Raw genomic sequence first — 26,791 nt, 5'->3', positions numbered from 1 at the left:
TTTCAAGCCAAATTGTTACAATCTACTCAATATTTACCATGAAAATGTTTTTCTGCGATAAAGATGCACTAAATATCAAGCTATTCAGAATTTTTTGAGCCAATTTAAAACAGTAGTTGATGAATAACTAGAATAAACATCATTGAACATCGTCAAATTTTTTCTAAAAAACTCAGTTTTTAGTAGAAATTATCTTAAAAAATGCGTCGAAAACATTTGAAAACCAATAAATTATACACTTCGTGCTTTCATAATAACATGGTCACCTCTTGGAATTGTTATTATACAAAAACTTTTTTGCATTTTAGTTTTGCAGCTGTACCGATATTCTTAAACATAAAGAGTAGGAATATGAATTGCTTTGTTTTTGATTCCTGTTAGTTTGACTCTATGTCTTTCTCTGGCCTACACCTCAATGCAGGTAGTAATTGGAGGCCAGCCACACATTAACATCATGTATATACTGCAATGGTAACATTTTTGATGTGATATTAAACGTTTTTATATGTGTAAAAAATGGCGCCGCAAAAATTGTTAAGAGGCACCCTTATGAAAGTTCCAAACTTTTTTAGGGACCTCCTATAGCGGAATGGCCTTAGAACTGGTTTGAACCTGTAGCTAGGAGCGTAAAACTGGGTTCGATAAGTATTTTCCCGACAACTGACATTTCTCTACCACCTGTTAAGAGGTTTTCTATCTACTTACAGCTCTGATAACAATATGAAAGGAGACATTTTTGCATTATGTTATATATGACTGTTTTATTTGTGTTCACTAAGTCCAATGTGCTCATCTTACATATCAGACAATAATAAAAATCCATGCCGACCGTTACCGGCTGGCCAGCGGAGCCTAAATGTTGCTTTTCTTAAAAATAAATAGTAGGAATATGAATTGCTTTGTTGCTGATTCCTATTAGTTTGACTCTATGTCTTTCTCTGGCCGAAACCTCAATATAGGTAGTATTTGGAGGCTATTCACACGTTAACATTATGTATATACTGCAGTGGTAACATTTTTGATGTGATATTAAACGTTTTTAAATGTGTAAATAATAGCGCCGCAAAAATTGTTATGTGGCAATTTTATGAAGGTTCGAAACTTTTTAGGGACCTGCTATGGCAAAAGGGCCTTAGTGCTGAAAGGAACTTATAGCTAGGCGCATAAAACTGGGGTCGAAAATTGTTTCCCTACAATTGAAATTTCTCTACCAGCTTTTAAGAGGTTTTCTATCTACTTACAGCTCTGATAACATTATGAAAGGTGACATTTTTGCATTATATTATATATGACTCTTTTATTAGAGTTCATTAGGTCCAATTGGCTCAACTTACATGCCAGACAATAATAAAAGTCCATGCCGACCTTTACCGGCTGGCCAGCGGAGCCTAAATGTTGCTTTTCTTAAAAGTAAATAGTAGGAATATGAATTGCTTTGTTGCTGATTCCTATTAGTTTGACTCTATGTTTTTCTCTGGCCAAAACCTCAATAAAGGTAGTATTTGGAGGCCAGTCACACGTTAACATTATATATATACTGCAATGGTAACGTTTTTGATGTGATATTAAACGTTTTTAAATGTTTAAATAACGACGCCGCAAAAAATGTTAAGTGGCACTTTTATGAAGATTTTAAAATTTTTTTAGGGACCTCCTATAGCAGAAGTGCCTTAGTACTGAAAGGAACCTATAGCTAGTCGCATAAAACTGGGGTCGAAAATTTTTTCCCTACAATTGAAATTTCTGTACCAGCTTTTAATAGGTTTTCTATCTACTTACAGCTCTGATAACATTATGAAAGGTGACATTTTTGCATTATATAATATATGACTGTTTTATTTGAGTTAATTAGGTCCAATTGGCTCAACTTACATGCCAGACAGTAATAAAAGTCCATGCCGACCTTTACCGGCTGGCCAGCGGAGCCTAAATGTTGCTTTTCTTAAAAATAAATAGTTGTAATATGAATTGCTTTGTTGCTGATTCCTATTAGTTTGACTCTATGTCTTTCTCTGACCACAACCTCAATGTAGGTAGTATTTAGAGGCCAGTCACACGTTAACATCATGTATATACTGCAATGGTAACATTTTTGATGTGATATTAAGAGTTTTTAAATGTGTAAATAATGGCGCCGCAAAAAAATGTTAAGTGGCACTTTTATGAAGGTTCCAAACTTTTTTAGGGACCTCGTATGGCAGAACGGCCTTTGTAATGAAGTGAGCTTATAGCTAGGGTAGGAGCATAAAACTGGGGTCGAATTTTTTTTTCCGACAATTGAATTTTCTCTACCAGCTTTTAAGAGGTTTTCTATCTACTTACAGCTCTGATAACATTATGAAAGGTGACCTTTTTGCATTATATTATATATGACTCTTTTATTAGAGTTCATTAGGTCCAATTGGCTCAACTTACATGCCAGACAATAATAAAAGTCCATGCCGACCTTTACCGGCTGGCCAGCGGAGCCTAAATGTTGCTTTTCTTAAAAGTAAATAGTAGGAATATGAATTGCTTTGTTTTTGATTCCTGTTAGTTTGACTCTATGTCTTTCTCTGGCCTACACCTCAATGCAGGTAGTAATTGGAGGCCAGCCACACATTAACATCATGTATATACTGCAATGGTAACATTTTTGATGTGATATTAAACGTTTTTATATGTGTAAAAAATGGCGCCGCAAAAATTGTTAAGAGGCACCCTTATGAAAGTTCCAAACTTTTTTAGGGACCTCCTATAGCGGAATGGCCTTAGAACTGGTTTGAACCTGTAGCTAGGAGCGTAAAACTGGGTTTGATAAGTATTTTCCCGACAACTGACATTTCTCTACCACCTGTTAAGAGGTTTTCTATCTACTTACAGCTCTGATAACAATATGAAAGGAGACATTTTTGCATTATGTTATATATGACTGTTTTATTTGTGTTCACTAAGTCCAATGTGCTCATCTTACATATCAGACAATAATAAAAATCCATGCCGACCGTTACCGGCTGGCCAGCGGAGCCTAAATGTTGCTTTTCTTAAAAATAAATAGTAGGAATATGAATTGCTTTGTTGCTGATTCCTATTAGTTTGACTCTATGTCTTTCTCTGGCCGAAACCTCAATATAGGTAGTATTTGGAGGCTATTCACACGTTAACATTATGTATATACTGCAGTGGTAACATTTTTGATGTGATATTAAACGTTTTTAAATGTGTAAATAATAGCGCCGCAAAAATTGTTATGTGGCAATTTTATGAAGGTTCGAAACTTTTTAGGGACCTGCTATGGCAAAAGGGCCTTAGTGCTGAAAGGAACTTATAGCTAGGCGCATAAAACTGGGGTCGAAAATTGTTTCCCTACAATTGAAATTTCTCTACCAGCTTTTAAGAGGTTTTCTATCTACTTACAGCTCTGATAACATTATGAAAGGTGACATTTTTGCATTATATTATATATGACTCTTTTATTAGAGTTCATTAGGTCCAATTGGCTCAACTTACATGCCAGACAATAATAAAAGTCCATGCCGACCTTTACCGGCTGGCCAGCGGAGCCTAAATGTTGCTTTTCTTAAAAGTAAATAGTAGGAATATGAATTGCTTTGTTGCTGATTCCTATTAGTTTGACTCTATGTTTTTCTCTGGCCAAAACCTCAATAAAGGTAGTATTTGGAGGCCAGTCACACGTTAACATTATATATATACTGCAATGGTAACGTTTTTGATGTGATATTAAACGTTTTTAAATGTTTAAATAACGACGCCGCAAAAAATGTTAAGTGGCACTTTTATGAAGATTTTAAAATTTTTTTAGGGAGCTCCTATAGCAGAAGTGCCTTAGTACTGAAAGGAACCTATAGCTAGTCGCATAAAACTGGGGTCGAAAATTTTTTCCCTACAATTGAAATTTCTGTACCAGCTTTTAATAGGTTTTCTATCTACTTACAGCTCTGATAACATTATGAAAGGTGACATTTTTGCATTATATAATATATGACTGTTTTATTTGAGTTAATTAGGTCCAATTGGCTCAACTTACATGCCAGACAGTAATAAAAGTCCATGCCGACCTTTACCGGCTGGCCAGCGGAGCCTAAATGTTGCTTTTCTTAAAAATAAATAGTTGTAATATGAATTGCTTTGTTGCTGATTCCTATTAGTTTGACTCTATGTCTTTCTCTGACCACAACCTCAATGTAGGTAGTATTTAGAGGCCAGTCACACGTTAACATCATGTATATACTGCAATGGTAACATTTTTGATGTGATATTAAGAGTTTTTAAATGTGTAAATAATGGCGCCGCAAAAAAATGTTAAGTGGCACTTTTATGAAGGTTCCAAACTTTTTTAGGGACCTCGTATGGCAGAACGGCCTTTGTAATGAAGTGAGCTTATAGCTAGGGTAGGAGCATAAAACTGGGGTCGAATTTTTTTTTCCGACAATTGAATTTTCTCTACCAGCTTTTAAGAGGTTTTCTATCTACTTACAGCTCTGATAACATTATGAAAGGTGACCTTTTTGCATTATATTATATATGACTCTTTTATTAGAGTTCATTAGGTCCAATTGGCTCAACTTACATGCCAGACAGTAATAAAGTCCATGCCGACCTTTACCGGCTGGCCAGCGGAGCCTTAATTTTGCTTTTCTTAAAAATAAATAGTTGGTTTATGAATTGCTTTGTTGCTGATACCTATTTGTTTGATTCTATGTCTTTCTCTGGCCACAACCTCATTGTAGGTAGTATTTGGAGGCCAGTCACACGTTAACATCTTGTATATACTGCAATGGTAACATTTTTGATGTGATATTAAACGTTTTTAAATGTGTAAATAATGGCGCCGCAAAAATTGTTATGTGGCACTTTTATGAAGGTTCCAAACTTTTTTAGGGACCTCCTATAGCAAAAGGGCCTTAGTGCTGAAATGAACTTATAGCTGGTGGCATGAGACTGGGGTCGAAAATTTTTTTTCCCGACAATTGAAATTTCTCTACCAGCTCTTAAGAGGTCTTCTATCTACTTAGAGCACTGATAACATTATGAAAGCTGACATTTTTGCATTATATAATATATGACTGTTTTATTTGAGTTCTTTTGGTCCAATGTGCTCATCTTACATATCAGACAATAATAAAAATCCATGCCGACCGTTACCGGCTGGCCAGCGGAGCCTAAATGTTGCTTTTCTTAAAAGTAAATAGTAGGAATATGAATTGCTTTGTTGCTGATTCCTATTAGTTTGACTCTATGTATTTTTCTGATCACAACCTCAATGTAGGTAGTATTTGAAGGCCAGTCACACGTTAACATCATGTTTATACTGCAATGGTAACATTTTTGATGTGATATTAAACGTTTTTAAATATGTAAAAAAATGGCGCCGCAAAAATTGATAAGTGGCGCTTTTATGAAGGTTCCAAATATTTTTTGGGACCTCGTACAGCAGAACGGCCTTTGTAATGAAGTGAACTTATAGCTAGGGTAGGGGCATAAAACTGGGGTCGAAAATTTTTTTTCCGACAATTGAATTTTCTCTACCAGCTTTTAAGAGGTTTTCTATCTACTTACAGCTCTGATAACATTATGAAAGGTGACTTTTTTGCATTATATTATATATGACTGTTTTATTAGAGTTCATTAGGTCCAATTGGCTCAACTTACATGCCAGACAATAATAAAGTCCATGCCGACCTTTACCGGCTGGCCAGCGGAGCCTAAATTTTGTTTTTCTTAAAAATAAATAGAAGGTATATGAATTGCTTTGTTGCTGATACCTATTTGTTTGACTCTATGTCTTTCTCTGGCCATAACCTCAATGTAGGTAGTATTTGGAGGCCAGTCACACCTTAACATCATGTATATACTGCAATGGCAACCTTTTTGATGTGATATTAAACGTTTTTAAATGTGTAAATAATGTCACCGCAAAAATTGTTAAGTGGCACTTTTATGAAGGTTCCAAACTTTTTAGGGACCTCCTATAGAAGAACGGCCTTAGAACTGAAGCGAACTTATAGCTAGGGTCATAAAACTGGTGTCGAAAAATTTATTCTCGACAATTGGAATTTCTCTAACAGCTTTTAAGAGGTTTTCTATCTATTTACAGCTCTGATAACATTAGGAAAGGTGACATTTTTGCATGATATTATATACGACTGTTTTATTTGAGTTCATTAGGTCCAATTGGCTCAACTTACAAGCCAGACATTAATAAAAGTCCATGCCGACCTTTACCGGCTGGCCAGCGGAGCCTTAATTTTGCTTTTCTTAAAAATAAATAGTTGGTTTATGAATTGCTTTGTTGCTGATACCTATTTGTTTGATTCTATGTCTTTCTCTGGCCACAACCTCATTGTAGGTAGTATTTGGAGGCCAGTCACACGTTAACATCTTGTATATACTGCAATGGTAACATTTTTGATGTGATATTAAACGTTTTTAAATGTGTAAATAATGTCACCGCAAAAATTGTTAAGAGGCATTTTTATGAAGGTTCCCAAGTTATTTTAGGGACCTCCTATAGCAAAACAGCCTTAGTACTGAAGTGAATTTATAGCTAGTGGCATAAAACTGGGGTCGAAATTTTTTTCCCGACAATTGAAATTTCTCTACCAGCTTTTAAGAGGTTTTCTATCTACTTACAGCTCTGATAACAATATGAAAGCTGACATTTTTGCATTATATTATATATGACTGTTTTATTTGAGTTAATTAGGTCCAATTGGCTCAAATTACATGCCAGATAATAATAAAAGTCCAGGCCGACTTTTACCGGCTGGCCAGCGGAGCCTAAATAATGCTTTTCTTAAAAATAAATAGTAGGTATATGAATTGCTTTGTTGCTGATACCTATTTGTTTGACTCTATGTCTTTCTCTGGCCATAACCTCAATGTAGGTAGTATTTGGAGGCCATTCACACGTTAACATTGTGTACATACTGCAAGGGTAACATTTTGATTTGATATTAAACGTTTTTAAATGTGTAAATAATGTCACCGCAAAAATTGTTAAGTGGCACTTTTATGAAGGTTCCAAATTTTTTAGGGACCTCCTACAGCAGAACAGCCCTAGCACTGAAGTGAACTTATAGCTAGTGGCACAAAACTGTGGTCGATAATTTTTTTCCCGACAATTGAAATTTCTCTACCAGCTTTTAAGAGGTTTTCTATCTACTTACAGCTCTGATAACAATATGAAAGGTGACATTATTGCATTATATTATATATGACTGTTTTATTTGAATTAATTAGGTTCAATTGGCTCAACTTACATGCCAGACAATAATAAAAGTCCATGCCGACTTTTACCGGCTGGCCAGCGGAGCCTAAATGTTGCTTTTCTTAAAAATAAATAGTAGGAATATGAATTGCTTTGTTGCTGATTCCTATTAGTTTGACTCTATGTCTTTCTCTGGCGACAACCTCAATGTAGGTAGTATTTGGAGGCCAGTCACACCTTGACATCATGTATATACTGCAATGGTAACCTTTTTGATGTGATATTAAACGTTTTTAAATGTGTAAATAATGTCACCGCAAAAATTGTTAAGTGGCACTTTTATGAAGGTTCCAAACTTTTTAGGGACCTCCTATAGAAGAACGGCCTTAGTACTGAAGTGAACTTATAGCTAGGGGCATAAAACTACGGTCGAAATTTTTTTTCCCGACAATTGAAATTTCTCTACCAGCTTTTAAGAGGTTTTCTATCTACTTACAGCTCTGATAACAATATGAAAGGTGACATTATTGCATTTTATTATATATGACTGTTTTATTTGAGTTAATTAGGTTCAATTGGCTCAACTTACGTGCCAGACAATAATAAAAGTCCATGCCGACTTTTACCGGCTGGCCAGCGGAGCCTAAATGTTGCTTTTCTTAAAAATAAATAGTAGGAATATGAATTGCTTTGTTGCTGATTCCTATTAGTTTGACTCTATATCTTTCTCTGGCCAAAACCTCAATGTAGGTAGTATTTGGAGGCCAGCCGCACGTTAACATCATGTATATACCGCAATGGTAACATTTTTGATGTGATATTAAACGTTTTTAAATGTGTAAATAATGTCACCGCAAAAATTGTTAAGTGGCACTTTTATGAAGGTTCCAAACTTTTGAGGGACCTCCTATAGAAGAACTGCCTTAGAACTGAAGCGAACTTATAGCTAGGGTCATAAAACTGGTGTCGAAAAATTTATTCTCGACAATTGGAATTTCTCTAACAGCTTTTAAGAGGTTTTCTATCTACTTACAGCTCTGATAACAATATGAAAGGTGACATTATTGCATTATATTATATATGACTGTTTTATTTGAATTAATTAGGTTCAATTGGCTCAACTTACATACCAGACAATAGTAAAAGTCCATGCCGACCTTTACCGGCTGGCCAGCGGAGCTTAAATGTTGCTTTTCTTAAAAATAAATAGTTGCAATATGAATTGCTTTGTTGCTCTTTCCTATTAAATTGACTCTATGTCTTTCTCTGGCCACAACCTCAATGTAGGTAGTACTTGGAGGCCAGTCACACCTTAACATCATGTATATACTGCAATGGCAACCTTTTTGATGTGATATTAAACGTTTTTAAATGTGTAAATAATGTCACCGCAAAAATTGTTAAGTGGCACTTTTATGAAGGTTCCAAACTTTTTAGGGACCTCCTATAGAAGAACGGCCTTAGAACTGAAGCGAACTTATAGCTAGGGTCATAAAACTGGTGTCGAAAAATTTATTCTCGACAATTGGAATTTCTCTAACAGCTTTTAAGAGGTTTTCTATCTACTTACAGCTCTGATAACATTAGGAAAGGTGACATTTTTGCATGATATTATATACGACTGTTTTATTTGAGTTCATTAGGTCCAATTGGCTCAACTTACAAGCCAGACATTAATAAAAGTCCATGCCGACCTTTACCGGCTGGCCAGAGGAGCCTAAATGTTGCTTTTCTTAAAAACAAATAGTAGGAATATGAATTGCTTTGTTACTGATTCCTATTAGTTTGACTCTATGTCTTTCTCTGACCACAACCTCAATTTAGGTAGTATTTGGAGGCCAGTCACACGTTAACATCATCTATATACTGCAATGGCAACATTTTTGATGTGATATTAAACGTTTTTAAATGTGTAAATAATGTCACCGCAAAAATTGTTAAGTGGCACTTTTATGAAGGTTCCAAACTTTTTTAGGGACTTCCTATAGCAGAACGGCCTTAGTACTGAAGTGAACTTATAGCTAGGGGCATAAATCTAGGGTCGAAATTTTTTTTCCCGACAATTGAAATTTCTCTACCAGCTTTTTAGAGGTTTTCTATCTACTTATAGTTCTGATAACATTATGAAAAGTGACATTTTTGCAATATATTTTATATGACTGTTTTCTTTGAGTTCATTAGGTCCAATTGGTTCAATTTACATGCCAGACAATAGTAAAAGTCCATGCCGACCTTTACCGGCTGACCAGCGGAGCTTAAATGTTGCTTTTCTTAAAAATAAATAGTAGCAATATGAATTGCTTTGTTGCTGTTTCCTATTAGTTTGACTCTATGTCTTTCTCTGGCCACAACCTCTTTGTAGGTAGTATTTCGAGACCAGTCACACGTTAACATCATGTATATACTGCAATGGTAACATTTATGATGTGATATTAAACGTTTTTATATGTGTAAATATGTCACCGCAAAAATTGTTAAGTGGCACTTTTATGAAGGTTCCAATTTTTTAGGGACTTCCTATTGCAGAACAGCCTTAGTACTGAAGTGAACTTATAGCTAGGGGCATAAAACTGGGTTCGAATTTTTTTTCCCGACAATTGAAATTTCTCTACCAGCTTTTAAGAGGTTTTCTATCTACTTATAGTTCTGATAACATTATGAAAAGTGACATTTTTGCATTATATTATATATGACTGTTTTATTTGAGTTCATTAGGTCCAATTGGCTCAACTTACATGCCAGACAATAGTAAAGTCCATGCCTGCCTTTACCGGCTGGCCAGCGGAGCCTAGATGTTGCTTTTCTTAAAAATAAATAGTAGGAATATGAATTGCTTAGTTGCTGATTCCTATTAGTTTGACTCTATGTCTTTCTCTGGCCACAACCTCAATGTAGGTAGTATTTGGAGACCAGTCACACGTTAACATCTTGTATATACTGCAATGGTAACATTAATGATGTGATATTAAACGTTTTTATATGTGTAAATATGTCACCGCAAAAAATGTTAAGTGGCACTTTTATGAAGGTTCCAAACTGTTTTAGGGAGCTCCTATAGCAGAACGGCCTTAGCACTGAAGTGAACCCAAAACTAGGGGCATAAAACTGGGGTCGAAAATTTTTTTCCCGACAATTGAAATTTCTCTGCCAGCTTTTAATATGTTTTCTATCTACTTACAGCTTTGATAACATTATGAAAAGTGACATTTTTGCATTATATTATATATGACTGTTTTATTTGAGTTCATTAAGTCCAATTGGCTCAACTTACATGCCAAACAATAACAAAAGTCCATGCCGACCTTTGCCGGCTGACCAGCGGAGCCTAAATGTTGCTTTTCTTAAAAATAAATAGTAGGAATAAGAATTGCTTTGTTGCTGATTCCTATTAGTTTGACTTTATGTCTTTCTCTGGCCAAAACCTCAATGTAGGTAGTGTTTGGACTAACGAACAACTTTTTGAGATTTTCCAGTATGTTTTTGGTGTGTTCCCCACCTCCTTCTCTCAACCGGGCTGTGGACCGGCTAAGGCGGAGTTACAAACAAACAACTATAGGAGATTTTGAGTAGAGCTTTGGGTAAAAAACCAAGCTTAAACTCTACTTCCAAACAAAACAAAGCATACTAAATCGCTAAATGACTATAAATGATAAAAGATAAATGATAAATGACTATAAAACAATATTTCCAATACCTAAATTTAAAAAAATGTCTTTTTCATCGGGTCAAGGAGTTGACCAAATCGAACCAAACTGGGTATGGAGTATACCACGGGTACCTAGAGTGTAAAACAAAAAAGAATTTTTGCTATAGCTTGTCTAGGAATAAAGTTAGCTTTTCATACGGAACATTTCAAATATTTCGATTATTTAAATTTCAAAATTAGGTCTATTTCGTTAGATTGACGAGTTGTCCAAATCGATCCAAACTGGGTATGGAGTATACTGGGTATGGATTATTTTTTATCGATTCCGCTCATTCCGGTCAATTTCTGCTCATTCCGGTCATCTCTTGCATTTTTTGAGCGGAATTTGAGCGGACTCCTCAACTTGGGATGATTTCTACAATACCGACAAAAACCAACGCTTCATACATGCAAAACCGATGAAACCGACAAAAACCGACAAATACCGACGTTTCGTACGCCATTTTTGTCGGTATTTCTTAGCTCCAGTCTTTTCATAAACTGAACGATCCAAAGTCTGGATCATAAAGTTTTTCGGTCTTTCTGAGTCTTTCCATAAATGGAACGAGCCAAAGTCTGTATCATATCGCATTTTTGTCTGTACAAGTCTTTTCATAAGCGTTTTTGAACGAGCACATAAACGCACCAAAGTTTTGAACGAGGCAAAGTCTGGATCATAGGCATTTTTGGTCTGCCTGCGTATTTTCATAAGCAAAAATAGTCTGGATGGGTATTTTCATAGATCATTTTGAGCGAGGACCTCAACCTGGGAGACCCAATCTTACAGAAATAAGAACAACTTTTATATAAGAGACAACTTTTTTGCATATTTCAGAAATACAGTTTTCTCGAGGCGTTTCCGATGCTGTTGAGGCCTCTTTAGTAACCTTTTTAAATATCAGTTTTCTTAGTTATTAGGTGAGCACGCAAAATAGATCATAAAAAGAGGACCAAAACTTCCACCAAACATCGAAAACCTGGTACATAATGAGAAAACTCTATCAAAGTCTTCATAACTCTTCGAGAACTTTCAAGAAGAAGTCTTCACAAAGATTAAGTCTTTCAAGAAGAACTTTCGAGAAGTCTTCATAACATGAACGAACCACAGTCTGGATCATATCCCACTTTGGTCTGGACGTGTCTTTTCATGAGGAATTTTGAACGAGCACATGAACAGTTCGGAATGGTATTTTCATAAGTTGTTTTGAAAGAGGACCTCTTTGTGGAGATACATTAGACGTTTCATAACTTAACTCTAGTTTTGTATATTTTAAAAATCTAGCGCAAAAGTTTATTAAATTAAATGCTTTCTGATTTTATAATTTTTCAAGTTATTCCGTTATAAAGTGTATCATTATTCATTGTTTTGTGGAGAATTTTGCAAGCCATTTTCAACTCAAATATAATTTGCAATATGAGTGGAAAGCTGCTGCCTAAATGCACAATGAGTGTTTTCTATAAGCTTAGAGAAAGCGGTGAGTTTTTGTCACATGAAAATATTTGTTTTCGTTTTAAAACTAAATATGAAAACTTTTCTTATTCATCAATAAACTTTTCAATTAAACGTTTTATATTCTTTTGAATTTGATCAGCATAATGCCAGCACGTTTAAAACTGAACATAACTGAACAAGGCGGATAGTTGAGAAAACTGACGTTTGTTTTTTTTCAAATTGGCTAAAATTGGAGAGTTCTGACTCGCATAACAATAAAAAACATAGTTTTTTGTAAATTTTATTGATATGATTTTTTGATAAATAAAACAATTTTTAGCAAACTCAAAAGCAATTTGTTTACAATTTAAAAATTTGTTTCTAAGAGAAGAAGCCATTGTTAATCTTTAAAAAATTATCGTAAACCTTCAAGCCTCAAGGCTGTTCCACAAACTCATTTCAACTATTTTCTTCTGCAATACAATTTGGGAATCTTCTAGCTACTAAAATTGTTAATAATATTCTTTCTGTGAAAATTGTAGCCCAACAAATTTTTGCTGAAAATTGATTAGTATATTGGTGTTCAAATATTATGATATTTAAAGATTTCTCGTTTTCCGTGACAAATTAAAGGCATTCTGAAAAGAACTAATTTTTGGCTGGAGTTGGACAAACCGTATTACTATTTTTCAGGCTAAATAATTGCTTTGTTTTTTAGTGCAATGTGGTTGACGTGGATATCAGTTGCATGTCTGGCAAAATGAACTGCAAACCTGGTACTACCCAAATTTTTTCGTCAAAAAATGAGTAGTTATCAGTTTGCAAACAAATTGTTGAATTCCTATTGGTTATGAGTGGTAACATACAGATAAACATCGCCAACAATTGATTTAGAAAACTGATGACTCTTAAAATGTTTTAAAATGTTCACATTTTACTGATTCCACTGATTATTTTCCTTCTAACTTCAGAAATAAATTGTCTTAAAACGCCTCAAAATTGTTTAATTTAAATCATTTTTTGGAAAAGAAACAACAAAACTCAGCTTGGTGATTGAATGCTGGAAACCCCGTTTTATGGTGATACAACAAAATCACTTCAAGATATTATCTGAAAATATTGAAATCAGTTTCCGTTTTCCTGATTTAGGATAGAGCTTCAAAAGATTTCCTGGCAAACTATATCTATACTTGAAAAAAGTGGCGTCAATTTGATGCTTATTACTGAAACAAGCGTAGAAGGTTTTTCTGTTGTAACAATTGCAACTAGAAGATATTTCCTTAAAAACTGAGTATTGTATAGGTGTTCAGAACTTACTGACAATTAAAAACATGATTTTTCCTTGAAAAATTAAAGCATTCTCCAAAGAGCTAATTGTTAATTGTTTCCGGACAAAAAAAATTTCTGTGAGCTACAAACACGTGAATGTTGTTTAAAAATGTTGAATAGTTATGAGTGTGCACAAAAAATAAAATTCTGGCTCGAAGTGATAAAGTCTAGGAAAAAAAATTGCAATCAACCAAAATATGAAAACAAACTCATAAGCCTCAAAATTTTCAAAATTGGAGCAGTTTGTTGATCGCACCATTTTTTTCATTGACTTCGAAACAAACATACGTTAAATTGACCAAAATGTTCTCAAAATCTTGTAATTTGTTTCAATTTTAGATAATGGATAGGTATCTATAAAAGTACTGAAATACGATTGAAAATGAGTTAAAAAGACCTCTGTTCTCCTGATTCAGCATAGATTTTCAATCTTCTACTTGACAAAGTATATCTCAACTTGATTAAAACGGAGTCAATTTTTTGGTAACTAATGGAAATAGAGCAAGCGCAAGGTTTTCCTGTTGTGACAGTTGCAATCAAATTTTTTTTGAAAATTAATTAATGCATTAATGTTCAGAAATCGCTGATCTTTGAAATCTCTTTTTTGATGACAAAATGAAAGCATTCGGAAAAAACTCAAGTTTGACTGAAATTGGCAAATTGGATTGTTACAAGTTTTCAGACTAAAATATTGCTTTCCTCGTTATTATTGTTTTTTCTTTCAATCTGTTTTACCCGATGATCAGTCATATGTCTTCGTCCCTTCAATTGGCGTAATTTGATAGATGGTGCCATTGATTAAAAATATGAGTACTTATCAACGTCACAAAAAATGTTGAAATTTGTTTAGTTTGGAAGAAAAAATTATAGTTAAACATTGCGGGCCTTCAAATTCATAACACGGCCACAGTGAGCGTTAAATTCATTAAATTATCTGTTTTTTAGTTGCTTCACAAGTAATTATGAATCATTTCGGTAATAAATTAAATTAAAATGAACAAAATATTCTACCAATTTTTAGTTTATTTTAACTAGAGAGGCTGATTTCTGTTTTTTGACTCTGAATAGAGTTTCAAGGAGTATTTGGCAAAATGTATCAAAACCTGATTAAAGTGACGCCAATTTGCTGGTAGCTACTGAAATTGGGGCGAAGCTAAAATATACCTGTTGTGACAATTGTAACCGAACGTTTCATTTCGCTAAAAACTGAGCGGTGTTGCTGTCCAGAATAACCCTTTATTCAATTTATATTTCTGGAACAAAAAAATCAAGGCGAGCCGAAAAGAGCTCAAATTTGGCTGAAATGGGAGGAATATCATTATTACAGTCTTTCAGACTAAATGTGTACTTTCCTTGTGATTTTTTTGTGTTCAATGTGGTTTATCTGCATCTCAGTCGAATGTCTTCTTATTATAAATTTTTGTGCTACTACTACAAAATTTTGAGCTATTCTAAAAAGAATTAATTAATTCTCAGTGTAATTAGTTCATATGCAACTCATTGGAATTTTGCCATCTTCGTGTTTCCACCAATCTTTTTGAATATTTTCAGAACAAATTTAGATCAAAATGACAAAAAATTTATAATATTATTTATTATTAAAATAATATTTATTTTGTTCTAATTTTTGGTAATAAACAAAATTGATGTATTGTTTCCTAATTCAGGATAGAGATTCAAGTTGGTATTTGGCAAGACATGGCTAAACTTGATTAAAATGGCCCCAAATTGTTGGTAATCACTGAAATTGGGTCAAGTGTAAAAGTTGCCAAAGGTACGCTAATCAAGTGTTTTTGCGTCTTAATTAAGTGATATCAGACATCACTCTACCCAGAGAAAGGCTATATTTGGGTTCAGTTCTGTCCAGAAAAAATCCAAGGCGTGGCTCCTCTCTATTCGCAGAAAAACCACTATTCTCGGATCCGCTACCAAAGTCTTGGCCTCTCTATGCCATGATTTGGCCTCTGGAAAATCAGGCCTTGTGGCCTCTGAGATTTCTTAACCGGTAGCCAAAATCCCCAATCCTTGTTAACTCCTTAAAGATATCAAATTTGAAAAATCATTCTCGTTAAAAAATATTCTGCGCAAGAGTGGCTCTCAATTAATGCGCAATTAGATGGCAATGGCAGACTAAAACAAAAGCACCGCATGTAGCTGCTTTCTACAACAAAAGCAATAAAAATGGTTCATGAGGGTGCCTTTCGGAATTGGAACGAAAATTGTTTTGTACCATGTGGATCTCATAGCTTTTGGTTGTTCTCAGTTTTTCATTAATGCACTGCAAATTATTTGCAGCAGAGACATGGTGTAGGAAAAATGGGATATGTTCCGCGCCTGAGGGCCGGTTTTTTGATGGACGTGTAATGTTTTGCCTCCCAGCGCACGTAGATTTTTACGAATAATGAACTGTTCGGCTCCAGAAAATCTATGCATGTTTACAGGGACACGGATCTCCTACGTGTATGATAAGATGAGTGTGAGTGAGAACAACGGGACTGTTTACATCCCTGTGAAGAGGACAGGGGACATCTCTGAGGAAGTCCACTTTGTATGCTCAGTCTCAGATGTGAACTTCAAGAGCTTTAAATATACCAAGTCCAATCAGAAGTTCCCTGTTGGTTAGTTGGCACAAGAATTCGATTTGAAACTAATAAGGGGACTCCGTAATGTGCGTTCGCATATAATGCTCCAACCCCGCTCATCAACATTTTTGGCATAATTGTCTACCAAATGAGGAACAGATAGAAAACACCGAAAAAATGTTGTATAGACAAAGAGATCGCCTCCAACGCAATAACTCAGAGTAGAAAATGCCAAATTAGATTCATGAGATCTGCCATTATTAGGAAAGCGAGTCACGACGAAAAATAAAATCAAGTAACAACAAACATTAATTACATCCAAAGTTATGACCATTTTAAAAAAAAATACTTAATGACAAAAATGAAATAGCGTCAGATCAAAATGAAACTCAAAAAAGAAACTTTTATTTTATTAGAAAGATGGGACCAGTCCATAATAAGGCTCGGTAACAATTAGACAAAAAAGAAGCAGCGAAGTTAAAAAAATCGCTTATGTTTTTAAAAACACTTAATTTCAAAGAAATTAAAACCATTAGATATTTACAGAAACAACCAAACATGTTTGTGATTACCTTTGCTTCTTTAGGAAGGTATTAAGACCTGTCATTAATCAATTTTTTGTGCAGTTACAAAAAGAACAACAAATAGAGACAACAAACAAAAAGTCCACTAAAACTCTGCGGGAAAACGCTGTCGGAGCCGTAAAAAACGTTCGACGGCGCGTTCTTAAAACACCAATTTTTGGGTATTTGACCTCTCATCAATGAGATTATATAACAGGTCGACAAAAAAAGAAAAAAAATGGATAGTTTCAGAATTACTTTTGTATTTTTTGAGAACAATTATTTTATAGTCATGAAAGCAATAAGCTACAAAATGAACGGAATTAATAGGTCTCAATGGAAGCGCTAGCGATCTGTATTTAATCAGAATATGTCTTATTTCTATAAAACTATTTCACTTTTTTTGCGAAAAAGCAGTGTCGATGCAAGTAAAGTTTTAAGTAATTCTATAAAAAAAAACATTGCATTTTGAACACTTACGCATTTTTGACGCCAGTAATGTCATGTGTAACCTGCAATCAACGAGACCAGGTCACCAATAGACAAAAAAAGAACAACATGCGAAGTTAAAAAGTGTTTTTTATAAATTTTTCAAAACAATTGTTTTCAAATGCATGGAAGCCATCAGCTGTCTAATTAAAACTATAGGCTGCTTTTTTTGCCATAAACATCCAAGGTGACCTGTAGTTATCCAGAAAAAGTGTTACGACTCAAAACACAGTAAGAACTACAGTTAAAGACAAAGGTAAAAATTCAAACAAATTTTTCGAGAAATTGGTGTTGAAAACATATACTATAACTTCAAACTTCAAAAGTTTTGATTGGATCAATTCTGCCTCGTTTTTTGAAACAATTTGTAAAATCTAGTAGTATCAAATCCAGAAAACATATATTTAACACGTAAGCCCGCAATAAAAATTAAATTTTAATTCAGTAGAGAGAAGAACCATTCTTTCTTTGCAGACAATAAGCTACAAGTTGACCAAAAGAAGAGAAAAAAAGAAGCGAAGTTCAATAAACCATTGTTTATTTAAAAATTTTTTTAAATGTCCAAACGACCATAAGCTTTCGAGTAAAAAAATAGATACATTTTTTTTACTGATTAGGAACCCAATTGGACCTATCAGCAGTGAGTTTGGATTTGAACTGTACTATTCTTCAATTAAATAATAAAGATCTTTTTTTTCAAAAAAACCGACTAATTACAATCCGAATTATTGTTGGGTTGTATTAGTCCAAGATTGGACCAAAAATATTATTGCTATTGCTGTTCGTCCCTTAAAAACATTTTATTGTTTCGAATGTTATAGATAGAGATAATTTGTTCGTTAAAATGTCAGATTTAAATGCTGCGTTTTGATAATCATCGAGTAAAGTTCCAGAGCCCTCTCAATAAAAGTGGAGGTGTGACCTGCCCTCTTGCAATTTACAAAGACTATAATAGTGGTTTTTGAGTGTCTTTTTCCGGCAAATTTAATCAAAGTGGACTGAAGAAGCTTATTTCGTGCAAATTTTCATGGAAAACGTTGATTTTTTTTTTGAATTTATGAAATAGCAAAAATTTTAGCCCAAAAAATTAAATCAAAATAGTCAACAGTAATGTTTTGCCTTTATAAATAAATTCGACAACACTTGTTAACAATTATAACAAATTTTAGGTTGGCCAAAATTGACTGAGCAAAAAAACCCATTTGAGTATATAGTTCCTTCGTCCCTCAAGAGGGGACGGAACAATAAACTTTGTATCACAAGCGTTCATTGGTACCATTTTTTTAAAAAAAATCTTAAATTGACTTCCTTGAATGGTTTCAACATTCTGTGTTCAATCATAAAGAGACAAACAGGTTATGATGAGTTTGCAAATACAAGTCATTTATGTCAATTGAATTTTTTCTTTCCTTTTGTGATACAATGAGCTTTATAGGCTTTTCAATTGAGAAAAGACCTTTGTTAAAGGAATTGGATTTTAATGACATTTTGAGAATGAGATTGTTGAGATTGTCTATTTTGGTACACAATTCGTATTTTTATTAGTAATAGTTTTTTTATAGAAAGTTTACTCTTTTATTCTGATTGAAACTGTCTCTGCGGTGCTTGCTTATGTTCACGTGGAAACTAAGTTTGGAGCCAAGTGCGGACTGTCATGACGATATACCAAAATACACGCAATATTTTCCCATATTGTTAAAATAATAGGCAAGAATGCTAAGCATAATCATGCCCGAATGAGAAAACATCCGTTTTATTTAAAAAAAACTAAACAAGATGATGAGATTATTACATTTGTTCACATAACGCGGGCCATAACCCTTAGCGGCCCGTTGTACTTCATATAAAACTATCGCAACTTAACAGGAGACAAATTTATTGTTATACAAACAGCTAATTCGTAATCGACTTGCTGAGCTCAAAATATAATATCACTTTACCAGAGTTGCGAATTCATTGGTTCTCGTGGCATTAGGTTTTTTTTGGCATTTTAGCTGTTTTATAAGTTTGATAAAATGTGACAGTCAGTCAAAATTTTAAGCGTTTTACGACTTTTTGAATGCAGAAATCCCTTTCTACCCATCTCAACTTTTTTAAAAGTAATTTAAGCTATTTAGTGCAACGACCTCGCCTCATTTCTTTCTCTGCTCACTGAATGGCGTGAAGTTTAAAAGTGCAACTTTTTTCAACAAAAAATCGAGACGGCTATCTTGCTAGATAAATGTACGGATCATGCATATTTCAAGATAAACGTAATTTGCAAGAGACTTGGAAGATCGTGCAAGATATACCTTGCTTGCAAGAATCTTGCACGATCTTAACCGTTGGAGTTCGTCTGAGGCGTAAGCTAACAGTAATCACTTAAGCCTATCGTTTGTCAATTATAAGAGGTTCTCAGAGAGCAGTGCAAAAACAAGGAAAGATTTGTAAGAAATCTTATATTTGTTTGATTTTAAACGTGGGAAAGCTTCGGAATGTTTAATTTGGATCTCATTGGTTTTGCACGTAAGAATTGGTTGATATGTTTAGTTTCAGATTGCATGAAAACTTGTAATCACTCTGAAGTTCGTAGCAAATATTGTAAACGTGTTGGTAGTTTTTTATGCAAACTTTTCGCTTGACCGTTTTTGCGCTTTTCTTCTAGAACGCTCTTCGTTTTTAAGTGATCTCTATTGTTCTCACTTTGAAATAAAGCTTTTTGCTAATATAAAATCGATTGCAGCATAGGAAAAATAAAAGACTGATAGCCGAGTAGGCAGTGATAGTGGTCAGGGAGCAAAAGCGCAATGGTTCGAATCCCGGCGTGGTCAACTAATTTTGCACCCATTTTAAAGTTTATATAGGCTACAGCCCCTCAATTAAATTGCCTCGCCTGTCGTGCAAGAGCAATTCTTCCTACATTAGCTGGTTTACGTTTACGTATAAATTAACACCGCAAGAGTTAAGATACAAATTAGAATCGGCAACTTCAATTTTAGCTCTTCAATAAGATTTTCAGGCTTAGAAGTTTTATTGAATTTTCTGTCTTAGCCTGCTCACAAGCCGGGTCGAACAATTTTAATTTTTGTTCAAAACCTGTACTACAATTGCATTGCACATCTTGAACATTGATGGAGAATCAAATCATAAATTAACACCAAAAGAGTTTTGATCATTGACCAAACAAAAAACTTTTCTATGGTAATTTGTGGTTTGGCACGAAACATACCGACAGTACCGATTAAGAAACGCAGGGGATTTTGTTTTTTTTTCTCGCCAAAACCGAACATACAGACAATTTTCCCAAGTTTAAATGCAAAATTTCTGAAGTTGTAGAGCGGCATAAGGATCAACAACCAAATTTATAATTTATTAAGCAAACCTTTCCCGACTTTTTCAGCTCACCTAAGATAAATACTACAATGAACAATCACATATAACATAAAAATTCATAGGATCGAGAATATCAGACAACAGTGGAGTCAGGATATTGCAGAAATAATATCCAGAACTTGAAAAAGAGAATTACAATTTTTAACTGTTTGAGATGAGTCGAATGGATTGTGTGCTTTTGACCTGCATAACGACAACTCATTCAAATCGGTCTTCGAAGAGTTCCTGGTTCAGTTGACTCTCAGACCCCTCAGGAATCCCCCAAAGAGGACCGAGTTCTTGCCGCTAGTTGAAAAACCAGACATGATGACATTGATGATCTTTGACGACGATGGTTAGTAGAACTCAGAACTAAAGGCAGATGACTCTTTCAGCCAGCTTATTATCATTTAGGTAGAGAAAATTTATGATTTTGTGCACATACTAAATGAAATTTTGAAAAATTGAACTTGTACCTTAATCGAGAGTTTAATTCGCTATATCACTCATTATTTTGTTCATTTTACCAAATTACAGCACCTAACAAAAGGTCAAAATGCACAAATTGCAACCCTTTCTTCTTATATAGCATATTTTATATGTATCCTAAATGATATCTTTCAAAATTAGTTAATAAAACAACATTGTGAATATTGAGAATCGTTAACCCATGTAATATTGTGGATTTGTTCAGTTCCAAACGTGTTCTTCGCCAAGACCTCCTACACAGTGGAGGAGAGGGCTGCAGTCACTAGTGAGCTCTTCGTCACTTTGAAGAGAGAAGGCGACCTCACCAAGACCAACAGAGTATTTGTGACGTCACAGGGCGGCAGTGCAGACTACACTGACTATGAGCCCATACACAAAAGTATTGTTCATTTATTCTCCGCATTTTTACAGCAGCAAAGCCATAGATTAACTTAGCTATAATTCTCAGAAAACGATCGTTAATGTTCATGGGACAAACATCATGAAATAATCATAGCAGAAACTAAATGATAAATATTAGTGTTATCATGACTCAATAAAAATTTAATATTCACAAAAATTGTTCGAGAATTAAAAAAATCTTTTTTCGCTGCCAACCGAAATTAAATTGATTTCTCGGTGACCTCACTAAGTAAAACAAAGACCATCTTCCATCTATCATCGATCTGATTGTCATTGGCTTTCAATATGATAGCATAGCTAACCATCTTCCAAGTTATTCATATCTTGTGAAAACGCTTACATTTTGTAACTAGTTTATCATGGATAAACGTAACACACAATTCTACCATTTTGAGCATGTATTTATCCTAAAAGTAATTTGCCCTAATTTTATTTAGAATTTAATTGAGACACCATTCAAAGACTTAACCATTCTCGTGAACAGTGTTATGGGTAATGGCAAAACTGCTAAAAGACTTCTTAATCCAGGATCAGTATCGAGAGGGCCATTTCTGAATTTAGACACCAATTAGGTTTTCTTTCATTTTGATGTAGTTGACAATATCTGAGCCATTAGATACTGCAACGGTGGAAAAAGTGACGCGTAGGAACTAGTTACTTATGGTGTGAAAGTTAATTTCGAAGGATGGTCAACAGTTTTCACATTAGCCCCAAAAACACGCATCGTGGAATACAATTGCAGATGTATCCAATTGTGCACTAAAATCAAATGTGAACTAAATTAGTTTAGTGCTACTAGTTACCACACATGCTTACATCTCTAATCTTAAAATATGGGTCGTAAAGATAAGTGACAAAATCAAGTATATATAATATAATTATTAAAATTTCATCATCTGCATACCATAACCTCTTAAATTTGACTTTTTACACACACACGCACACACACAACCCACACACACACACACACACACACACACACATATATATATATAATTATATATATATATATATATATATATACATATATATATATATATATATATATATATATATATATATATATATATACTCGAGAAATCTGACATTGGCCGCTTAATGTATAGCGATAGCGCAATAGGATCAACATCAGCAAGGAAAATTAGATCTAGAAAGAATTAAGCAATAATAGCCACTCTGTTGCCAACGGTACAATAACCCCCTCAATGTTTTCAATTCTGTGCAACATGATGCCTTTTTTTAAATCAGTTAAATTTTTGTTTTTCAAGTTTTCCATTTTCAAAGCTGGAAAGACCAAAGTTTTGGCGTTGTGTCATAGAGCAGTCGACAAGAAACAAAATAGAGTTCTGTAAGACCCAACTTTTCCTGCAGTTTTGCAGTATTCCGAAAAGTCAGTTGCATAATTTTTTTCTCAATGTAAAATTTTAATTGAAAACACATTTTTGAGCCCAAAATTAGAAAACTTGCCATACTTGTCATTTAAAGTTTTGGTGAAACGGCGATTCTAAAGCTAGGGTGAATTTTTTTAATTCTTCAAAGATTTTGACAAAACCCAACGGTGAGTGGGGGGAGGGGCCTTTTTATTTCACAGTATGCTCTTAGAAACAAATCACTCTTAGTGCTAAATTAAACTCTTAGATGAAGAATAGAGTGCAAATATCGCATTCATATAGATATAAGCTAGATACTACTAACAATGAATACCTAATTGATTTTGTCTTTTATTTAAAGAGAACTTTTTCAGCATTGGTGTTTGGCCCTGGTGATGTTGAGAAGGTGGTTCAGGTGAAGATCCTGCCAGACCAGCAGTGGGAATCTTTCCAGACATTCTTCTTGAAACTGGCTACTCAAGATCCCAACGAGAAGCTGGTATCAAAGGTAAAGCACACTTTATGTGGTTTGAAGGTATTTGAAGTTGCTACAATATCAAAATTTACCGAGAGCTTATGATCACCGAAAATACTTTTTCGCAACAACTTATCAATCAACTTTTTGGAACTCAATCTTTGTTCACGTCATTTGAAAATTTATCCTTCATATCGTTTACATCGAAATGGGAGGTCGAAATCAGAATGTAAGAAAAGGATTTATGACGTTTGGCGATTTTTCCAAAAGAAAACAGTTCGAAGTTTTTATATCAGGTATTGCCATTTATCAATTGTTTTCCGGGGAGAGAAGCCAAGTGAGGTTGACTTTATTCGAACGCTTTCTTGAAGCACACACGTTTTATAATGCCAGATCTCTGTAGTGCCAAATTTTCTTCTATTTACACTGCAAGGTTTCAAAAATGCAAAGTGCGTCTTTCAAGCAAGGTTACGAGACTCTGCAGAAGTTAATTGAAAATTCTGGCTGATATCTCGCACTATTGCGTGTCTCTCGATGGATAGTCGATTTTCTCAGTTACTTCATTACTCTCACTTTACCTATACATTTTTCATTTCTGTGGTATATTATGACTCAGAATAAATGTTACACGTGTTGATTTAGCGCAACAAGACAGTAGTGTACATCCGAGACTATAAGTACGACGATCACCAGCTTCTCTTTCCTCGCCCACCTAAAGTGATTCCCTTGAACCAGTTGAACTCAGAGAGATACAATTTGGAGGACGACACTGTTATCGCTGGGGTCCCTCTTGTATGCATGTCTGTAAGTCAACTATTTTCTAGAGCATTATTAATTGCTCCCAAACAAAGTTTGTAGCAATTATATTAGTCCTGTTGGTCTTTTTATACCCAATGCCAATTTAATCTTTTCGTTCAATAATCCGAATAGAAATTAGCAGTGGCTATTACAAGAATGTCTTGACCTACTTATACGGGCAATATAATCCCATGTTTGGCTGTGACTGATTCTTATCATACCCCACTCATCCATTTTATTATTGACGGCTAAATAATCATTGTGAAAATTGCAGGTTGTGTATAATGGCATTTGGTATCATGGAAGTGGGTATCATGGCATTGAGTATAATGCCGTTGATTAAATTGTCGTAGAAAATGTTTTTTACTGCATTTCTTATCGGCTGCGTAGAAAGTATTTGTTGCTGGTTTTCTTCTCTTCCGCGTTTAACGCAAGTGCTTAGAGTGGAGCAGCTGCTTGGCTTGGAAGGCTTTAATTCAAGGTTAACATGTCAATTGTAGGAGTTTTTGAGCCAAAAATAGCTCATTTCATTTTATTTACTTTTTTGTCATTAATAGCCACCATCAGCCTCTTAACGGCTATTTTTTAGTCGGGCTCCTTTTTTAAAATTAGCTATAACTTTTAATCACGTCTTTTGTTTTACATAAATCTCGATTTTCACGCTTGACTTCTGACTTACTTCACTCTCTGTTTCAGCTGAATGGCTTTTATATTTACGTATTGGATGGATTACGTAATGTCATGAATGCGGTCACAGTCATGTAATGCCTGTTCATTAAGTCAAAATGCGTGAGGTTATCGAAGTTCATTGAAGCGAATGCTGGCTGGTATTCCTATTATGCTTAAAAACAATCAGTTGAGAAGCTGAATTATATGCAATTTTCGAATCTAACCGATTATCCAGAAATTACACACCAAATAAGATAACTTTGACACTTAAAAAATGAAGACGATTTCTATCTCTTAATTTTTTTTTCACTTTCAATCGCAATGTGCGTTACGCGAGTCAACGGTGGCTATTTTCCAGCAATTTGCCCACTATGTTTTCATAAATCTTCTTGTTTCATTCTTCAGACTTAAGTTGAGGTTTATCAAAGTTGATAAAGGTCTTTGGCAAGACAAATTTATTTACTTATGACCATTCTGTGAACTATATATATTTTGATCCTCCAATCATAAACACGCAAAACGGTAATAGGTTTTGCATTTTGTTACTTTTTCAAGCTTGATTTCTTATTTTTTGCGTAACTTGAATTGCCAGTATTCAGGAATTATGTCTATCGCTAAAACAAAATTGATTGTAGAGTACGTGGTCAGCTATTCCGGCAGTCTGTCAGCCATGTTTGCTAAATGTTTGTTTTATTTATATACTGTAAAATTTGAAAAAAATCTTCTCGAAGCGTTAATTATTGAATGATTATGTTTGACACTCCCAGAGTTTTGTGACCACTATGTTGGCTGATTAATAATCGCGTAATTAGGTTTTTACACGTTTTCAGTTGTGTTTATATTCTCAACAATTTCTCTTTTCTATATGACATTCTGGGCTGAGGTTCAAGCAATTGATTTTTTTTCAAATGAATTCTTCAAAATTGTTCTGTGTTCATTGAAAGATTTGCGTAAACACATCAAGATGAAAAACTGAGAAGTTAAGAACTTTTCGGTTGCATTTAGTAATGATTTTCAAAGTTGAGTTTTGTGATTTACAGTCCAAGTTTCGGAAAAGGGGGCTGGACGTTTCGTTATGTTTTGTTGTCGAGAATATAAAATCGGTTTTTGGGTTATCTTATTGTTGGTCTGCTGTCAATCGCCATATTTTCACATATGGAAGCTTCAGATCTTTGAAAAGTCTTATTTGTACTTTTGATAAGGGGGTTCATTAACGCTTTGTTCACTAAAAATGCTAGAATCGAATAAAATATTGTTTTTGAAATTAGAACAACTTACTGTTCAATGTAAAGCATATCTTTGGAACTCAAGTGAAGACAAACTGTAAGAAAAAAATGGCAGCGCTATTTTTCAAAAAGTTTTTGTTAATGCCGATTTATTCCACCATATAGTGATATCTTTATTTTGTGACGGCAGTTCGGTTTATAAGTCAATTTCAAACTCGTATAAGTTTATGAAAGATTAGTAACACTTAATAAAACTTAATATTGTTTGACTCACCGATATATTTTAAAATGTTCGCCGTTTATCTTAATTTAAGAAAGGAAGGATTGCTTTTCTTCCAGATATCGTAATTAGAATAGCAAAGTCTATTTTTCATCTTTTTCTTCCAAATTAGATTATCGTTTTCTTCAATTTCTAAGTTGAATTTCTCTCGGGTCCGAGACGATCAAAACTAACTGGTTGTCACTAGTATACGTCGATTGCAACAAGAACAAGATTTTTGTTCTAGTTGGGTATAAGTTGTGATATTTTTTTTCTTTTTGTCTGAAAAACTCTCAAAACTCTTCAGCTCTTTGGGAATTAACATGTATGATATAATTTCCTTTTTAGTTGTATTTTGTGGTTCCCCTAGCTGTAGTAACTGAATCAATTGAGTTTTCATAAATTTGCTCGGAATCGTGATTTTTAGAGCAAATGCATTTTTAAAAAATCACTATTGTGTGT

The 26,791-nt window shown here is 34.2% G+C and overlaps 1 protein-coding gene across 2 annotated transcripts in view; it reads left to right on the top strand.

The window, feature by feature from the left end:
- LOC142342815 (FRAS1-related extracellular matrix protein 3-like) overlaps positions 1–26,791 on the top strand; it is a 190,417-nt gene that overhangs the window by 122,163 nt on the left and 41,463 nt on the right. For both annotated transcript variants that reach the window (XM_075394404.1, XM_075394405.1), the window contains 5 exons: positions 16,098–16,274; positions 20,817–20,996; positions 21,336–21,509; positions 23,277–23,410; positions 24,020–24,181. In XM_075394404.1, coding sequence (XP_075250519.1) covers positions 16,098–16,274; positions 20,817–20,996; positions 21,336–21,509; positions 23,277–23,410; positions 24,020–24,181 — 827 coding nt within the window. The remainder of the gene's footprint in view (positions 1–16,097; positions 16,275–20,816; positions 20,997–21,335; positions 21,510–23,276; positions 23,411–24,019; positions 24,182–26,791) is intronic.

This window comes from Convolutriloba macropyga, chromosome 7 (genome assembly GCF_964194025.1).
Source record: "Convolutriloba macropyga chromosome 7, txConMacr16.3, whole genome shotgun sequence".
Taxonomy (NCBI): domain Eukaryota; kingdom Metazoa; phylum Xenacoelomorpha; order Acoela; family Convolutidae; genus Convolutriloba; species Convolutriloba macropyga.
Note: the sequence above shows the minus strand (reverse complement) of the source record. Positions and strands in the feature narration are given on the sequence as shown.